Source organism: Syzygium oleosum, unplaced genomic scaffold (genome assembly GCF_021117445.2).
Source record: "Syzygium oleosum isolate NSW1041296 unplaced genomic scaffold, Sole_v2.1 Sole_v2.37, whole genome shotgun sequence".
Lineage (NCBI taxonomy): Eukaryota > Viridiplantae > Streptophyta > Magnoliopsida > Myrtales > Myrtaceae > Syzygium > Syzygium oleosum.
The window spans coordinates 487,826-504,106 of NW_026607521.1; the positions used below are offsets into that span (position 1 = coordinate 487,826).

The 16,281-nt window shown below is 40.7% G+C and overlaps 2 protein-coding genes across 8 annotated transcripts; both read left to right on the plus strand.

Moving 5' to 3' along the window:
- Positions 1–287: 287 nt before the first annotated feature.
- LOC115688605 (2-isopropylmalate synthase 2, chloroplastic-like) lies at positions 288–9,329 on the plus strand. 2 transcript variants are annotated; one of them, XR_008814971.1, is made up of 13 exons: positions 288–1,097; positions 1,689–1,902; positions 1,990–2,070; positions 3,106–3,198; positions 3,272–3,358; positions 4,426–4,526; positions 6,280–6,313; positions 6,406–6,480; positions 7,426–7,509; positions 7,597–7,731; positions 8,180–8,325; positions 8,412–8,721; positions 9,001–9,329. XR_008814971.1 is itself a non-coding variant. In XM_030614480.2 (12 exons), the coding sequence occupies exons 1-12, from the start codon at positions 343–345 to the stop codon at positions 8,542–8,544; spliced, it is 1,938 nt and encodes a 645-aa protein (XP_030470340.1). In that variant the 5' UTR covers positions 288–342; the 3' UTR covers positions 8,545–9,329. The 2 variants fall into 2 exon arrangements, 1 of the variants encoding a protein (XP_030470340.1); XM_030614480.2 differs by having other exon boundaries at positions 8,412–9,329.
- On the plus strand, positions 8,585–15,157 carry LOC115688606 (PTI1-like tyrosine-protein kinase 3). Of its 6 annotated transcripts, XM_056305284.1 has the most exons (10): positions 8,591–8,721; positions 9,001–9,083; positions 10,000–10,278; positions 11,555–11,738; positions 12,575–12,828; positions 12,957–13,083; positions 13,182–13,455; positions 14,260–14,392; positions 14,487–14,573; positions 14,728–15,157. In XM_056305284.1, the coding sequence occupies exons 1-10, from the start codon at positions 8,658–8,660 to the stop codon at positions 14,845–14,847; spliced, it is 1,605 nt and encodes a 534-aa protein (XP_056161259.1). In that variant the 5' UTR covers positions 8,591–8,657; the 3' UTR covers positions 14,848–15,157. The 6 variants fall into 6 exon arrangements, with proteins under 6 accessions (XP_056161260.1, XP_056161259.1, XP_030470343.1 ...); XM_056305285.1 differs by lacking the exon at positions 9,001–9,083 and having other exon boundaries at positions 8,585–8,721; XM_030614483.2 differs by lacking the exons at positions 8,591–8,721; positions 9,001–9,083; positions 10,000–10,278 and adding an exon at positions 10,601–10,799.
- Positions 15,158–16,281: the final 1,124 nt, after the last annotated feature.

Genomic DNA, 16,281 nt, shown 5'->3' on the forward strand with positions numbered 1-16,281 from the left:
CTTTCAAAGGCTTCCCGCGAAGTAAAAAAAAAGGGTAACGGAAAAGTGATTTAGTAATTTGATTGTTTCGAGCGATTTCGTAGATACTAGCAAAATAGTTAAGCGAAATCGAAAAATTAAAAAAAAGTTGATGATATTGATGATTAAAATCAAGCTACTTGATTAAACAAAAGTCAAACTTGGATACGAAGGCCACGTCGGCCTCTAACAGTAGAGGTGGGCGGGCGGGCAAAAAAAACCCTTCTTCTTCTTCTTCTTCTTCCTTCTTCCTCCTTCTTCTTCTTCACTACTGTCAGTCTCTCTTCCTAGTCTTCTTCTTCTCCTGCACATCTTCCTCCAAAAATGGCCATGGCCTCCACTTTCATCAACCCTAATTTCTCCTCCATCTCCTGTTCCTCCTCCTCCTCCTCCTCCTCCTCCTTCGCTCCCAAGCTCCGCCCCGTTTCCTCCTCCTCCTCCTCCTCCTCCTCCCGCCGCACCCCGAAGCCTCCCGCCTTCCGCCGCATCTCCTCCCGATCTCCCCCCAAACACGCCTCCTCCTCCTCCTCCTCCGCCGTCACATGCTCCGCCCCTCCCCCTCCCCCTCCCACTCCCGCTCCCTCCCGCCGGCCCCCCTACATCCCCAACCGCATCCCCGACCCCAACTACGTCCGCATCTTCGACACCACCCTCCGCGACGGCGAGCAGTCCCCCGGCGCCACCATGACCTCCAAGGAGAAGCTCGACATCGCCCGCCAGCTCGCCAAGCTCGGCGTAGACGTCATCGAGGCTGGCTTCCCCGCCGCCTCCGAGGACGACTTCGCGGCCGTCAAGGCCATCGCCCTCGAGGTGGGCAACGCGGTGGACGCCTCCGGCTACGTGCCCGTCATCTGCGGGCTCTCCAGGTGCAACGAGAAGGACATCAGGTCCGCCTGGGAGGCCGTCCGGTTCGCCAAGCGGCCGAGGGTGCACACGTTCATCGCCACCAGCGGGATCCACATGGAGTATAAACTGAAGAAGAGCAAGGAAGAGGTGATCGACATTGCCCGGAGGATGGTGGGGTTCGCCCGGAGCTTAGGGTGCGATGATGTCGAGTTCAGCCCTGAGGATGCTGGCAGGTTGTCGCGAAGTTCCTGTCTTTGCACGTCCTGCATGTCCTTTATGATGTCATTTGGTTCCTGGTAGCAGTCGTGTTTGATAATCATCTGATTTGTCATTGTCTAGTTAGTTCCCGGACAATTTGTAGGCCACGGATAGTGGTGTAGTTGGGGAGGTCATTTCCTGCTTCTTGGTGTTATGGATGGTTTCTTGCATTCGTGAATGGGTATAGATAAGTGACTTTTTCTACTCCATCTAGAACACAATGACATGCTTTCTGGTTCGACGGATGCGCATATCTATTGAATTTGCAATTGTGACTTACTATAGTAAAGATTTTTCTTTGTTCAGATTCCTTCACCGATCTTATAAGAATCATTTGTTTTGCTCCCTCTTGTGCTCGTTTTATACATTTCCCCGGGGATATTTGTAGCTGCATTTCAGTATTTACTACTGTTGGTGTCACTAGCTTTTAGTGACAGAATTACTGCTGCTTGCACCTCGTCTGGTTGATAAGTATGATTTTCTAATGGGTCGTATGAAGCTTCAGAATGTTACAAAATCCTATTTGTTCTTTAATTTTGACTTTTTTAACCTTGATTTCTAACTAGATCGGATAGAGAGTTTCTCTATGAAATTCTGGGTGAAGTTATCAAGGCAGGTGCCACAACTCTCAACATTCCCGACACTGTGGGTATTACTATGCCTGAAGAGTTTGGTAAACTGATAGCTGACATAAAAGCGAATACACCTGGAATAGAAAATGTTATCATTTCCACACACTGCCAAAACGATCTTGGTCTTTCAACAGCCAACACCATAGCGGTATGTGGATATTTTTCCTCCCTAATATCAAGTTTATGAAAAACTCTTAGTGAGCATGAACTTATATCTAAGGACTTCTGAATTCAGGGCGCATGTGCTGGGGCAAGACAAGTGGAAGTAACAATTAATGGCATTGGTGAAAGAGCTGGAAATGCTTCTTTGGAAGAGGTGACTGTCAGCTCTGGCATGTATATAAGTCATGGATATTTGATTTTCCGTGAGTGATTGTGTATAGGAGGGAAATGGATCTGTAGGAAGGGAGGATGGTCGTAATCAAGAGAATTTTCTTTGGATTGATGCTTCTAATGCAAATGACACCATGAACAAATCTATTTTTGTTATCAACCCGAAGTTATGTGATATAATCAATTATTAATAAGGATTGTAATAATGTTTCCAGTTATTTTATGACATTTCATATATAGATGGACTAACGAGCACTTTTTAGTTTTTGGCATCGATGAAATTATCATAAGTTCTGCTGTTTGATAAGTGAGAGAGAGAGAGAGAGAGAGAGAGAGAGAGAGAGAGAGAGAAGAAGAAGAAGCTGGGTATAGTGTCAGTACATTTGAAGTGTACTGGCAAGGATACCTAGAAACAAAAGGGAAAAAAACGGAAAGATTTGCAAACATGTGTGCTGTTAATTCAATTTTGCTTGTTCCTTTCTCTTACTTAAGTTTTTGCAGTTCTGAATGGTTCATGTCCTTTCAACTATACTTTTCTCTTAGCCTGCATTTTTCACTATTGAATGGGAACCGAATGATGCTGGAATATGTAAAGTTTTTACTCGTTTTGCTGCATTGCAGCAAGTAATGATCAATTCTTAGACTGTAAGATGAGAAAAGCATGTTTGATGTGATCTGGATACATAGAAGCAACGTTCAGAAGCTCTAGCAAGAGACAGAGCTCAGTGATGGGATTTAGGGTAAGCCATATGGACGGCCCTAACCTACAAAGCTGTGGTTAGATCTCTAGAAATAAGATTTGAGTATGTGTATCATAGTGAGGACCCATACAGGCTAGAGAGAAACAGAATAGTAAGTCCTTTGCATGTCATTGGTGCTTGTACTTATGATTATTTAGTTTCAATGTCTTCCTGTTTGTTTCCTTTTGCTGTTTGGTTGAAAATTGTTTGGATTCCTTTTCTGTTCTTGTTTTTCTAATCTTCCTTACCTTTTGTCTTTCCTTATAAAAAATTTATAGGTGGTAATGGCCTTAAAATGCAAAGGGGAGCACGTATTGGGAGGTCTTTACACAGGAATCAATACTCGTCATATTGTCATGACTAGCAAAATGGTATATAATTTTGACTTCATACATTTCTTACCTTAATCAACTGTACTTTAATATCTGTTCAACTATTTTTTAGGTAGAAGAGTACTCAGGCTTGCATGTACAACCTCATAAAGCTATTGTTGGAGCTAATGCCTTTGCTCATGAAAGCGGCATCCATCAGGTCAGTGGCTATGAACTTTGAGTTTGTGGCTTCTTCTCACCTATTTGCTTCCTTTTCTTGAATAATTTCTTTAGTAATTTCTCTAGCATTTCATTTTAGATGCCTAACTGTTGATGCTCCATTTCTTTGGTGGGATAAATCTCCTTATTGGTTTCTCATTATATGGCATGAAAAATTTTATCATCATTTTAATTGTGGTCCCTGTTGAAACTCAGGAGCTTAAACTGATATCTTATGGTCTTCTAACATCACCCAGTCAACTTTTCTTTCATTTAATTGCCTAGTTTACTGCTGGATGCGGAGTTTAAATATATGATATTTTTACCTCCAAGACATTGATTCTAGAAGCAGTAAATACTATTCTTCTGGTGTTTGATCTCTGTTCCAGATGACGTTTTCTTTAGCAAATAAACTTGAAGGAGTTGATTTAAGCTTTGGTAGCATTTTTAGGAGATCTATCCTAGGTTTTGTAGAGACTGACGTTTGGTGGTTGTTGATGTGGTTATGAATGGTGGATATGCTTGGAGGCGCACTACACGATCTAAACATGGATAATAGATAAAAGAGGATTAGTCAATCTAGGAAGGAATAGAACAAGAATACCACAGCCATGAGGCTGTAAATGTTTCAATCAGAAATAGATGGTCTGTAGATTGACCCAAGCGTTTGCATAATGAACACTACTTTTAAAGAAATTAATTGGGCCATGGTAAGAATCTTAGAAACTGTAACCTCTTTCGATCTTTCAAGAACCAAACAGGTCTTCAGTTTTCTTCTTATTCCTATTTGAAAACATTGAGAATACCATTTTTTTGTCTCCTAATTTGAAGAGGACTCTCTTCAATTTTCAGAGAACTTTAAAGCAAGGAAGATCGCCAAATGTGTCCATTTTCTTGGTCGCTGCTGAAAATATAAGTATATAACTTAAATATCTCAAGTAATCAAACCAATTTCTTGGGATTTTAGTTCATAATTTGATTTCTCATTCTAATTGACAACTAAATATATTTGAGAAAAAAATCGATGACAACTATGATATTGCCTCTAACAGTGTTGTCTTTCTATAGGACGGAATGCTGAAACACAAAGGTACATATGAAATTATATCTCCTGACGATATTGGACTTGAGCGATCCAATGAGGCAGGCATTGTCCTTGGAAAATTGAGGTGAGGTCTTTTTGTGGTGATTGTGTCAATTCCTTTGTAAAGGTTCCAGTATGCTTTAACTTATCAAATGTAAATACATAGCATAGAATATGTCAATGTATTGCTTACTAGAAAGTGTTACGCTAATCTACCCCCAAATTAGCTCCATACAAACCCTAAAAACTTAGGTGACAAAAGTAGCCTTGGGAGTCCTGCGTCCATTTCTGTCGCTTAGCCTGCTCAGACTAGCCTCTCAGCCACATGCTGCCACCATTGCTGGCCTTTGCCCACCGCTGCTGTCATACTTCACTTGTCACTTACCTCCGCCACTACTGACGTCTTCACTGTCAAATCTGATCTCTCTCTCTCTCTCTCTCTCTCTCTCTCTCTCTCTCTTGTGTGTGCCTCTGCCCTCGACCACCAACCCTTGCTGCTTCAAGCTTTAAGCGCATTCCGCCATGATCACTCGGATCGAGGCTGTTTGAGGTGGTCAACCTTAGATTGACCTGGGACTGAGGTTGTGAGGTCTTGGCAAACCGAGCACAGGGAGGTGCGGGCAGAGAGAGGGAGAGATGGAGGACAGTGAGAGATCGGGCATCAATTGCAATCAACAAATTGAAATCAATGGAAACCCCAACAACGGCAACTCTAGCGACTCGTAGCTTGGTCTGGCAGCAATGGTGTTGGTCTGGCCGAGTTGGCCAGCGAAGCAGTGGCTCTGGATTTGCACATGTGCTGGTGTGGTGCAGCTTTGGTGTCTGGGAAGATGAGGAATTTGGTTGAGAATTTGAGTGTTGGTGATGGATGATAGCGAAAGAAACTCGTTGGGAAAGTGATGATGATTGTGATGAGGGGGTCTGTGTCCGTTGGTATTGTGATAAATGTAATTTGTTTGTGTGGAAAGTGGACTTGCAGATGATCTGGGTTTGCAAAAGATAGTTCTTGAAGGGGACTGTATAGTTTTCTCATGGATCTGAGATGAACAAAACAGATTAGATAAAAATCGATGACCTCCTGCACATAGATCTCCTTGAAATGGTTTAAGTGTGCTGTAAAACCTTGCAGGCACCAATCTGGCCATCATTAGTTCAAACTCTAGTCCGAATAGAAGAAATGGTAGAAAGCATATGCCAGAAGCCATAACCAACAGATATATATGGCACGCTTATACCCAAAAAGAAATTGATGAACAGGGGAGAAGCTAGAGGACAAAGGAAGTAGATGAACGATATCAAAGTGTGGGTACTTTTGCAAATTTCACTTTATTAGGGTGTGGATGGAGCCGGTAGAGGGGTGGAATTAGCATGGCTCTATCAAAAGTGGATGGTAAATGGCAACATTTTCTGAAATTAGCAGCCCCTTGCGATATTGTACTTGATAAAGTTAATGCTTCAGGGAAGATCACAAAACTAGAAAAGATCAAATTTCATCTTATATAGCAATACTAGTGAGGGCATTCTATTTAGTGAATTATCAGTGAATAACTTTGATCAAGGGTGTTAATTGATAATTGATATTTCTAATCTGTCACTTATTTTGTGAATTATCAGTGAATGAATTGGATAAAGGGTGTTAATTGATAAGTATGTTTCATGAATTGGTGGGAAAATGTGTCGTTGACATGTAGTTTGTCAATGTGTAGCTGTTATTTTCCCCTCACAGAATCATGTCACTTTCTTTGTGTATTGGGGTTGTTTGAAGTTTGGAAGTTTGCTCTTACATATTCAAGTGTCTTAAATTTATTCTCTTTTCTCGTCAAATCTATCTGATACAGTGGGCGCCATGCTTTGAAAATGAAACTTGTAGAGGTAAGCAGCATTTTTTTCCGTACTTCATGTTTGCCCAAGTTGTGAGTTTCCTTATTATGATCATTTTCTCATGTTCTATCTGCCCTCTTCAGCTTGGTTATGATATTGATGGTGATCAACTGGACAATATCTTCTGGCGGTTTAAGGCAGTAGCTGAGCAGAAAAAGGTGGGTAAGAGTGCTGTTGCTGTATGTTTGACCTTCTGATTTTACTAGATTAGAATAGTTCCATAATTTGACTATTTGATAATTGGTTACTTGCATTTATATTAATTATTCTTATTCATGGTGTCACTCTTTGTGTACACCTGCACACACACATGTTCAAACTTTGTTTGGAATAATACAAAACAGAATGGTCATAGAAAGGATGATTGCAACCTTTTTCCTCTGGGTAAGAGGGTTGAGAGGAAAGTGGGCAGCACTGCTGCATATCCCTTCCATCACTGCAAGAGTTTAATTAAAAACGTTTTCCGATTATCTTGTTTGTATAATCTTTTTTGTGGATGTAGTTCCTTGTGAATCCATGAGGTGGTCAGAGCAAAATGCTTCATGTTTAGTTCACTGGATGGTTGGTTCAGGTCTGCTGAGTTAATCTAATGTTTCTGCAATGTGAACCATTTTGTACTCCTTTTGTCTCAGCATCCATGCACATAGACTCAATACACACATCATTGGTAACATGAATACTAAGTCAAAAAGAATTTAGAGACCGTCCCCCACCTTTTACAAATGGCGGAACTCTTGAATCTGTGGAGACGATTAAGCAGCAATTGAACAGTTGACATTGACAATAAAGTTCTAATACATAGAGTTAGACTTGAATGGGCAACATCAACAAGAGAATCAAATGCCCATCTGGCATTCCATACTATGCCTCTGTCTTAGATGTTAAGTAGTTAACAACTAGTCGCAGACATTTTATAATTGTGGCTGAACATATGTCGAGCCGTAAGACTCATAAGTTGCAAAAATGATGCAAAGTTTTCATATGGAAAGACAATAATAAGTTCCTTTTATCCTCTTTGTGAGTTGCGGCTTTGTATGCTTGCTTCTTTTGGCTCTTGGGAAGGCGTCATATATGACCTGCTTTCTTTGTGCGCTATGTGCCAGAGAGTTACTGATGCTGACATAAGAGCCCTGGTATCAGATGAAGTTTTCCAACCAGCGGTTGTATGGAAGCTTCTTGATTTACAGGTATATCTGCCTAGTTTTTCCAGCTTTTACCATGGTGATTCCAATTCCAATCCATCTAGTGAGAAAATCATAGCAAATGTCATGCAGGTTACATGTGGAACTCTTGGTCTTTCGACGGCAACTGTAAAACTTATCAGTGCTGATGGGAAAGAGCATATTGCTTGCTCTGTCGGTACTGGACCTGTGGATTCGGCATACAAGGCTGTTGATCTAATTGTTAAGGTTTGAAATTTCGATTTTGTCCTAATACACTCATATTTTATTAAGAAGTCGGTTAAAAAATACCTCTACCAAATATTATTTACTTTTGTAGTATCATTGTCCGAGAAGTAGGATATTCGTAGTGTTACTTTAATAAGGAATGAAAAGGGAGAACACATTTGAATTTTGTCATTGTAATCAGGTATAGGAAGCTGCTTCCTGTGACCACCAAAAAAATATTGTTCATCTAGGTACTTTCAAATATGGGGTATAGTATAATCATTAGTTTATAATCAAATTAACATTGCAAAAAATTACAAGTACCAAATAAAGTTGACAAAATTAGAATTCATTTTCTCGAGAGTTGACTTTCAGAACTGACAGATGCGCTCCTGCGTTACGCTGAAGATTCTCACTTTGTAAAAACGTTGGGGAGTCCTTTGAAGCAATCATCATATTATTTATGCAGGTACCTGCAGCGCTTCTCGAGTACTCCATGACCGCCGTCACAGAGGGCATTGACGCAATAGCCACAACCCGAGTTTTGATCCGTGGCGAAAACAATCACACATCTACACATGCTTTAACTGGGGAGACTGTACACAGAACCTTCAGGTACAGAAGTGTTTAATATGTTTACAATCCATGTTATTTTACTTAGCACAAACTTCAAGTTATTGCATTTATTGTTTGAATGCCAGTGGTGCCGGGTCGAGCATGGATATTGCTGTTTCAAGTGTGAAGGCCTATATTGGTGCATTAAACAAGATGTTGGGTTTCATGGAGCAGACTCCATCAGATGTTCCTGCAGAGAGAACCCCAGTGTCCGTGTAAACATGCCTGACGACTAGTAGTTGCATCTCCCATATACGTGGTGACAGCATGATGAGTCCTCGAGTCTTGTCCATACACTCCTGGCCAAATGTCTTAAAGAAATCTATTAATCAATGGGGAGACATTTTCAACCACTTCGTTCCCCAAAAGCAGTGAAGAAAAACCATTCCTATGTTGGTGAGTTAGCCTCAACTTCCTGAGCATATGTTTGAGGGGCGTTTTAGCTGTGTAATATAGACTAGACATAAGTTGGTGTGTCCAATTAGTGAGCTGTTTAGATGTGCCAATACATCTTTGTTTCCTTGTTTCCCTATTCTGAAGGATTGGAATTTTAACTCGATTTCAAGCTCTCCTAAGTTAGCTGCAATTTTCGACGAGTAGTGTCGTGCGTATGAGAGAACTTATTCATCTTTATTAGATGTGCAATTCTAAAATGACACTCTTAACGTCGGCCAGCTTCGATTTGTTCTCCCTCCACCATTTTGAAACTCCAAAGCTTTGTTCAACCATCATATAGCGGGAGGTGGGACACAGATCAGGTCAGCTGAGTTTTTGGCAATGAAGATAAAGCATTTGCCTATGATTTCTACCCTCATTTCTTCAGCATATTATTCTCCTCTGTGCGAGTCTTTGAGGTGCGGTTAAAAAACATCTTCGAAGATACCGTGCTCGTCTATGTCTAGTTGAGCCAGAGACGGACCTAAGGGGCCCTGCTGGGTGCCGTTTAGTGCAACTTTTATGAATTCTTCATTGTATTTTTATGACAATTTTTAGTAAAATTTCTTGACCCCGTGCCCCCATGCCAAGATTTCATAAGAATTTTACGTAGCTGCAAGTGACTCTGGCTTGAATCCATGGCAATTCTTGGCTTTTGATATCTGGCTGACGATCAAAAAAAGAGTTGTCGTTTGGAACCAGATTGATAATGCTTTCGTGCAAGAAAAGAAGCCTTTTGAAATGAATGGTATTGACATTGGTACATGATATTCAGTGGGTTTAGAGTTGATGTAGCCTTTGGGTAGGGTATGCTTTCGACCTGCACATTGCGGTTCATTAATGACTTTGCGACTTTGAACCTACCTACCTTTTGAAACTGAAAGCATAGAGATGTTGACTGTCGCCTCTCTTCTTTTGACAGTCGAAGTTCAATAGAAAAAGAGAAGATACGCATTGGCGAGAAAATATTCAGTGGTACTGATGTAGTGTGTATTTATGTACTCATGTCCAATTATAAATTGACAGATGGATATTAACGTGGAACCAAAAAAAAATTGATTTTCTCTCTCTTCCTCCTTAATCCACAAAGCACCTCCCATTCGATCATCCAAGACAGCATCACCGGCCGCTGGTTGGCGTCACTGGCCGGTCGGTTAGGCCATGCTGTGTTCAGATTGCCGACATCGTTTTTCTATTTTTCTTTTTCCTAGCGTCGTTACATTTGTTTTTCTTTTTCAGTTCGAAATCGAAGCCCGTGATCTTCGCAATCTCGAGCTCGCCATCAAAGCTGGGGACTATGGACGAGCTACACGGCCAATCAGATCTGGTCCGAAACTATGCCGACGATGGCCATGGACAAGCAAGGATCACTCGCGAGTCTTGCTCGCCCATGGCCAGGGAAAGGGAAAACCGAGGCGAGGCGAGCCTTGCCCGCCCATGGTCGGCGATGCCGTTGTCCATGGCGGGCTGGCCCATGGCCAGGGAAAGGGAAAACCGAGGCGAGGAGGCTCATCCAAGGTACCCGCCGGTGGAAAGAAGAAGAAATATTTATTTAATTCCGCGTCGGCAAACACGATTCGCAATCACTAAATATTTCCTAGTAATAGACCGATTCAATTTTTGGAGTAACAAATTTTACGGCCAATGTCAATTGCTGCACATATCCTACATGCTGTGTAGTGCAGTATATACCATAAATATGTATAATGCCACAATCTAATTCAGTAACTTCCAAAGAAAATTCATAATTTTTGCAGATAGTTTTCCCCAAATAAATAGGAATTCCCAACATGCTCTATAAACAATGAATGAACGATCGTTTCAGTTCGAGTTAACAGAGAGAGAAAGAGAGAGAGAGAGAGAAGCAAAAGGCTGAAGCGCCAATCTCCTCCTCCTCTCCTTCTTCATTCTCCTTATCTGTCACACTTCCGCTCCAATCTCCTTTATCAGAGACAGCGCTCTCTCTCTCTCTCTCGCTCTCGCTCTCGCTCGCTCGCTCGCTCGCTCGCACCAGACAGAGGATTACAGAGCGATCACAGGTAGATTCATTCAATCCCTCCACACCAAAATTGGTTTATATGTCTCTCTCTCTCTCTCTCTCTTCTGAATCGCTTGCATTTCGCCCTAATTTTGATCTCCTCCTCCTCCTTCGCCTTCTTCGCCATCCCCCCAACCCCATTTTCCATCCCTCTTCCGTTTGATTCGCTCATCGCATCGCGTCTGATCGTGTGTGTTCTTTCCATGGAACGCGAACTCCATCGCCGGGGTTTAGTCGTGAGTCCCCTCCTTCTCGTCGTGTTCCCCGTCCTGTTATTTCCAATTCCCGGTGCTTCCATCGGTTCCCGCGTGGTGTGCCTTGTCTTGTTCCCTGGACCCACCAAAATTATGCTTCTCCCGAAGCTCTACGTTGATTTGTTATGTTGGCCGGTCTTGTCTTGAGGCATTCTTGAATTTCGGGGCGATTGAGCTCCGTCCGTGTTTGAAAATTCTGTCTTGCTGCTTGGCTTATGAATCTGTCCGAAGGGCCTCTTGTTCCTAATTCTTTTGCATCCGAACTTGGTTTTGGGGGGAAAGTTATCTGGGTGTATGTGTGGAGAGGACGGGGGATGTCGAATCTGTCCTGAATCCCTGATGGTGGAGAGGGGGAATTTTGCGTCCTTGATCATTAGAACTCCAAGTTTTGTCCTTGATCAGATGGTATCTGAAAGAGGATGACTTCACTGGGTTTGTCTTTTCAATCCAGCGTATTTCCCATCTTTTGCTTGGTACGATGAAGAATTTGTCTATCTTGCAGGCACATGCGCCTCCTCCGGGTTACTTTGTTCGCTTGGAATATCGGAGAACTCACGACAGCCTTCTCTTGAAGAAGAGTTCTAGCAAGAAAATGCGGCGGTGGCTCTGTTGTACTTGTCAAGTCGAAGAATCTTACCACACAAACGATGACGAGGTGCTGAAAAGCCCAAGGAACCATGTACAAGGTATGTTTCTCATCATATTTTGTTAACAATTTACCCTTTGTTGATGATAATGAAAGAGTGGCTACTCTTAAAGCTGATGGGAAAAATAAAAATATTATGTACTGATCCGTAGGTTTCTTGACTCATCAACTTCATAAAGGTATAATACTGTCTTAGGTCACCGTTCAAATTTTGAGTAAGTTACAGTCACCGTATAGGCATCTTGATTAAAAGAACCTGCATCTTATACATCTACAAATTGAGTACTTTTGGTCGCAATTATCGAAATATCTAGCATGTGAACCTAAATGATTTTGTGCATCGGGCATGTGCACATTCGTCTTGTTCCTGCTAGTGTTTATTTTGGCCTACTTCACAGGGTTCTGTGGAAATCTTTTTATTTGTAGTATCTGGAATTTATTTTTGTCTTTGATTTTAGAAGAGTAAGTTCTCGGCAATCTGGGAAGTATTAAGCAGAAAGACGTCATACTTTTTAGCGATAGAATTGAATAAATCAAGCCCAACGACTTCTGTATATTTATCTCCAACTGGCTGTAGTTGCTAAAGATCCAATGGAAGCTAATGGATATCTGGAGTGTCGGACCTCTTACTTTGTTGGTTCCTTGGTATTGTAGACTGTAGTCATGCCACTAGTCCCAGAAAATAATTATTCATCAACTAGTAGAACAATTGAAGTAGTCGATACATTATTTCAATCTGAATGAAGATCATTGCGTTGGAAGTTTATGATTCTTCGTCTTCACATATTCTGGCAAGTAGTCTTTTCAAAGGCAGTAGAGCGAATCCTTTCTGTCATTTTGTTCTCCTAATCTTTGTTTGTCCCAAATTTGGCGTAGGGCACCAAAAAAGTTCGAAGTTGTCTGCTCCTGTTAAACCTGAAGTGCAAAAGGCACCACCACCTATCGAGGTTCCTGCTCTGTCAGTGGATGAACTTAAAGAAAAGACTGATAATTTTGGATCAAAGTCATTGATTGGTGAAGGATCTTATGGAAGAGTATATTATGCTAACTTAGATAGTGGAAAAGCTGTGGCTGTCAAAAAGCTTGACACTTCATCTGATTCTGAGTCAAATGTTGAGTTTCTGACCCAGGTATGTGCAGAATTTGAATTCTGGTTGACACCATTGCAGAAAATGAATAACTGTGTTAATCTGTTATGCCATTCAGTTTATTTAATTACGACAGGAGATCCTTGATTGTCATGGATTTATGCATTCAGGTTTCCGTGGTATCAAGGTTGAAGCATGAAAATCTTGTTGAGTTGCTTGGTTACTGTGTTGAAGGGATTCTTCGTGTGCTTGCATATGAATTTGCAACCATGGGATCACTACATGATGTACTACATGGTAACTGAAGCCTACTTGTCTTTCGTGGCTTAACTCTCTTGGAATGTTTTATCCTGTAGAGATAAAGTATTCTAAATGAAGGGATTATCACTTTACAGGAAGAAAAGGAGTTCAAGGTGCACAACCAGGCCCTGTCCTCGACTGGATCCAGCGAGTGAGAATTGCTGTTGATGCAGCGAGGGGATTGGAATATTTGCATGAGAAGGTTCAGCCTTCTGTAATCCACAGGGATATTAGGTCTAGCAATGTGCTTCTTTTTGAAGACTTCAAAGCCAAAATTGCAGATTTTAATCTGTCAAATCAGGCACCTGACATGGCTGCCCGTCTTCATTCTACCAGAGTTTTGGGAACCTTCGGCTATCACGCTCCAGAGTAATGCATCTGGATCTCTCTTTTCAATTGTATGGAGACTATTGATAAGTATATTGTTTTGCCGTTACTGTCTATCCTGTTGGATGCTGAAAAATTGTGTGAAAATTTAGAAAATACGATATGACAACTCTCACTTTTTATTTGGGTTCATAAGCAGCAATTTTGCGGTTCACGAATCAATTTGATTGGCTTATCATTGAGCAATTACTTGTTATATCTTACCAGGAGATTTAGGTCTGTCTTTCTTTTTCTCTTGTGGTTGAAGTTTCAGTTGTGCTAACAATGCCAAACTGGAATGATCTTTCTCTCTAAACCCTGCATATCCTTCAAAGTATTACTCGTCTTGATAAGAATGATCAATATAAAGCTTGATTTTTTGTTGTCTGTCTTCTGAAAATAAATTGCCATCATAGAGCATGGTCTGATTGGTTCAGCGATTGGTAGATTGAAATTACTCAACTTTGAATGGGGATGATCTACCAATTGGCTGTGAACTAGCTTATCTAATTAGAATCACCCATCTTCAAATGATAATTTTTAGGAATAAATTCTTCTGTTTCACTGACAATGTAATAGGTTAATTGTTTTGAAGAGATATGCAAGGCCCTAAATAAAGATCAAGGTCTGGCTGAGCAACTTCTTCCAAACTTTATATCACCCCTTGACCTATGCTTGCTAGGTGCCTCAGCCCAATGCACAGTACAGCATTTTGAAAAGTGCCTTAAAAGTGTATATGTTCTTAACTGGGGATCTTTTTCTTTTCTCTGGAATGCTGTAGCTAATTCTTAGTCATATACTTGTCAGGTATGCGATGACTGGTCAATTGACACAGAAAAGTGATGTGTATAGCTTTGGAGTTGTTCTTCTAGAGCTTTTAACTGGGAGAAAACCTGTTGATCATACCATGCCGCGGGGACAGCAGAGTCTTGTTACCTGGGTGAGCATTTGGTTTCTCTTATATCAGTACCATTGACGAGCATTTCCTTTCCAAGTTCAACTAAATTTGAGTGCGTAAATTCTCTATGATTTAGGCAACTCCAAGATTGAGTGAAGACAAGGTTAAACAATGTGTAGATCCAAGGCTTAATGGAGAATATCCTCCAAAGGGAGTTGCCAAGGTATTTTTTCTTAAATTTCTCTTTCCTTGTATGTTCGCCTATGTATTCTTGTACATGATTGGCACGTGCACCTTGATGGGCTACGTATATGCATGGTTATAGTAGTAGCTGCTGAGAAATCTCATTTGTTCTCCACACTTTCTGGATGATGCAGTTGGCAGCTGTTGCTGCCTTGTGTGTGCAATATGAAGCAGAGTTTCGGCCCAACATGAGCATCGTTGTCAAGGCTTTGCAGCCTCTGCTGAAAGCTGCAGCACCTGCTCCAGAGACTTGAGTGAAAGGAATTCAAAGTCCTTCCGCATCGCAATATCATCTTACTGCAAAGTTTGCTCCATATTCTCTGGCACATATGAATGATCTTTTCTTTTTCCTTTTTGAGATAGATATGATGGGTATACATTATTTGATGAGTTGTTATCTGACGGGAGATTGTATTTAGAATGCGAGCGGTCCATGCCGAGCAGCTGCTAAGGCAGTCGGTGCTGGCATGACGCTCTGTTAGTTTTTCCCTTTTGTCGCAAGTTATCTTTTATGGACATATCTTCAATTCTTTTTGAAGTAAATTTTTCCGGCTGTCTCGTTAACTTCTGCATTGATTTCTTGCCTTCTGCTAATCAAAACGAGGGAAAGCCATAGTCTTGAAGGAGGAGGGCCTGCCTTACATTTAGCAGGTAAGGAGTATGGCAATTGGTTTTGAACTGAAAACGGTGAATCGACCCCTATTGACCCGAGGGCTTGAATAGCTCCATTGCCATTATTCCTAATTTCCTAGGCGTTCAAGGTGTACTTACGCGTGATGCAACAAGAAATTCCTATACCATGCATACCAAATCAATTGACTTTCCACTGGGATGATGAAAGTAAATTAAATCTCAAGTCTTTTAATAATAAGAAAAAGCTACAAAAAAATATTAAATTATGCCAATTGTGATACATTTATCTTGAATTTTTTGTTGTGACATAAAAATTCCTAAATTATGTTCATCATGACACATTTATCCCATACTTTTCTTGTAACATAAAAAACCCCGAACTTATATCTATGTCAGACATTTACCTTCTGTCAATATTTCGTTAGATGATTTTTCAACCAAAATAATGACGTTTTATTTCACTTAAGTAACATGGGTGCCATATGAACACTGTTTCTCTTTCTGGCATCTATGTTGGTAGATTTTTCAACAATTCTTATTGACAGAACTTTGATGTAGGCGAATTTTCAAGCAATTCTCATTGACAAAACTTTGGTAGAGGATAATTCAAGGGTACAAGTTTGTGATTTTTTGTGTCACAGAAAAAAAAGTTTTAGGATAAATGTGTCACGATAAGTATAGTTTAGGATTTTTAACCCTTTAATAATTAACATACATGATTCAGAGTGCAAGGTTGATGGATTTAAATAGCTCAATGATCACCTAAAATTTTCTTTTTCTGAACGGGCTCTTTTCTTTCTTTCTTTTTTTGGGAGGGAAGGGATTCATAGGTATAATTAATATGAGTACCGAACGAAAGGATTATTACAAGGCTATTGAAGCATCGAAATCAAATCATGAAAATATCGATTAATATTTTTCTTTTTTAACATGCAGAAATGCCATTGAAATTTTCTTCGGACCTATATAGTTTTTAGATCTTAAAAAAAAGAAGAAGATGAACGATAGCATATGAAGACACCTTACATTTTTCTATAAATTTGTCAAAATAATAA

Bases quoted from the DNA above. Each gene is read 5' to 3' on its own strand.
- LOC115688605 (XM_030614480.2), top strand. From the start codon at position 343: ATGGCCATGGCCTCCACTTTCATCAACCCTAATTTCTCCTCCATCTCC. The intron at 7,510-7,596 runs GTATATCTGCCT...AATGTCATGCAG, and splicing joins GGAAGCTTCTTGATTTACAG to GTTACATGTGGAACTCTTGG. The intron at 8,326-8,411 runs GTACAGAAGTGT...TTTGAATGCCAG, and splicing joins ACTGTACACAGAACCTTCAG to TGGTGCCGGGTCGAGCATGG.
- LOC115688606 (XM_056305284.1), top strand. From the start codon at position 8,658: ATGGGGAGACATTTTCAACCACTTCGTTCCCCAAAAGCAGTGAAGAAA. The intron at 12,829-12,956 runs GTATGTGCAGAA...TTATGCATTCAG, and splicing joins ATGTTGAGTTTCTGACCCAG to GTTTCCGTGGTATCAAGGTT. The intron at 13,456-14,259 runs GTAATGCATCTG...TATACTTGTCAG, and splicing joins TTCGGCTATCACGCTCCAGA to GTATGCGATGACTGGTCAAT.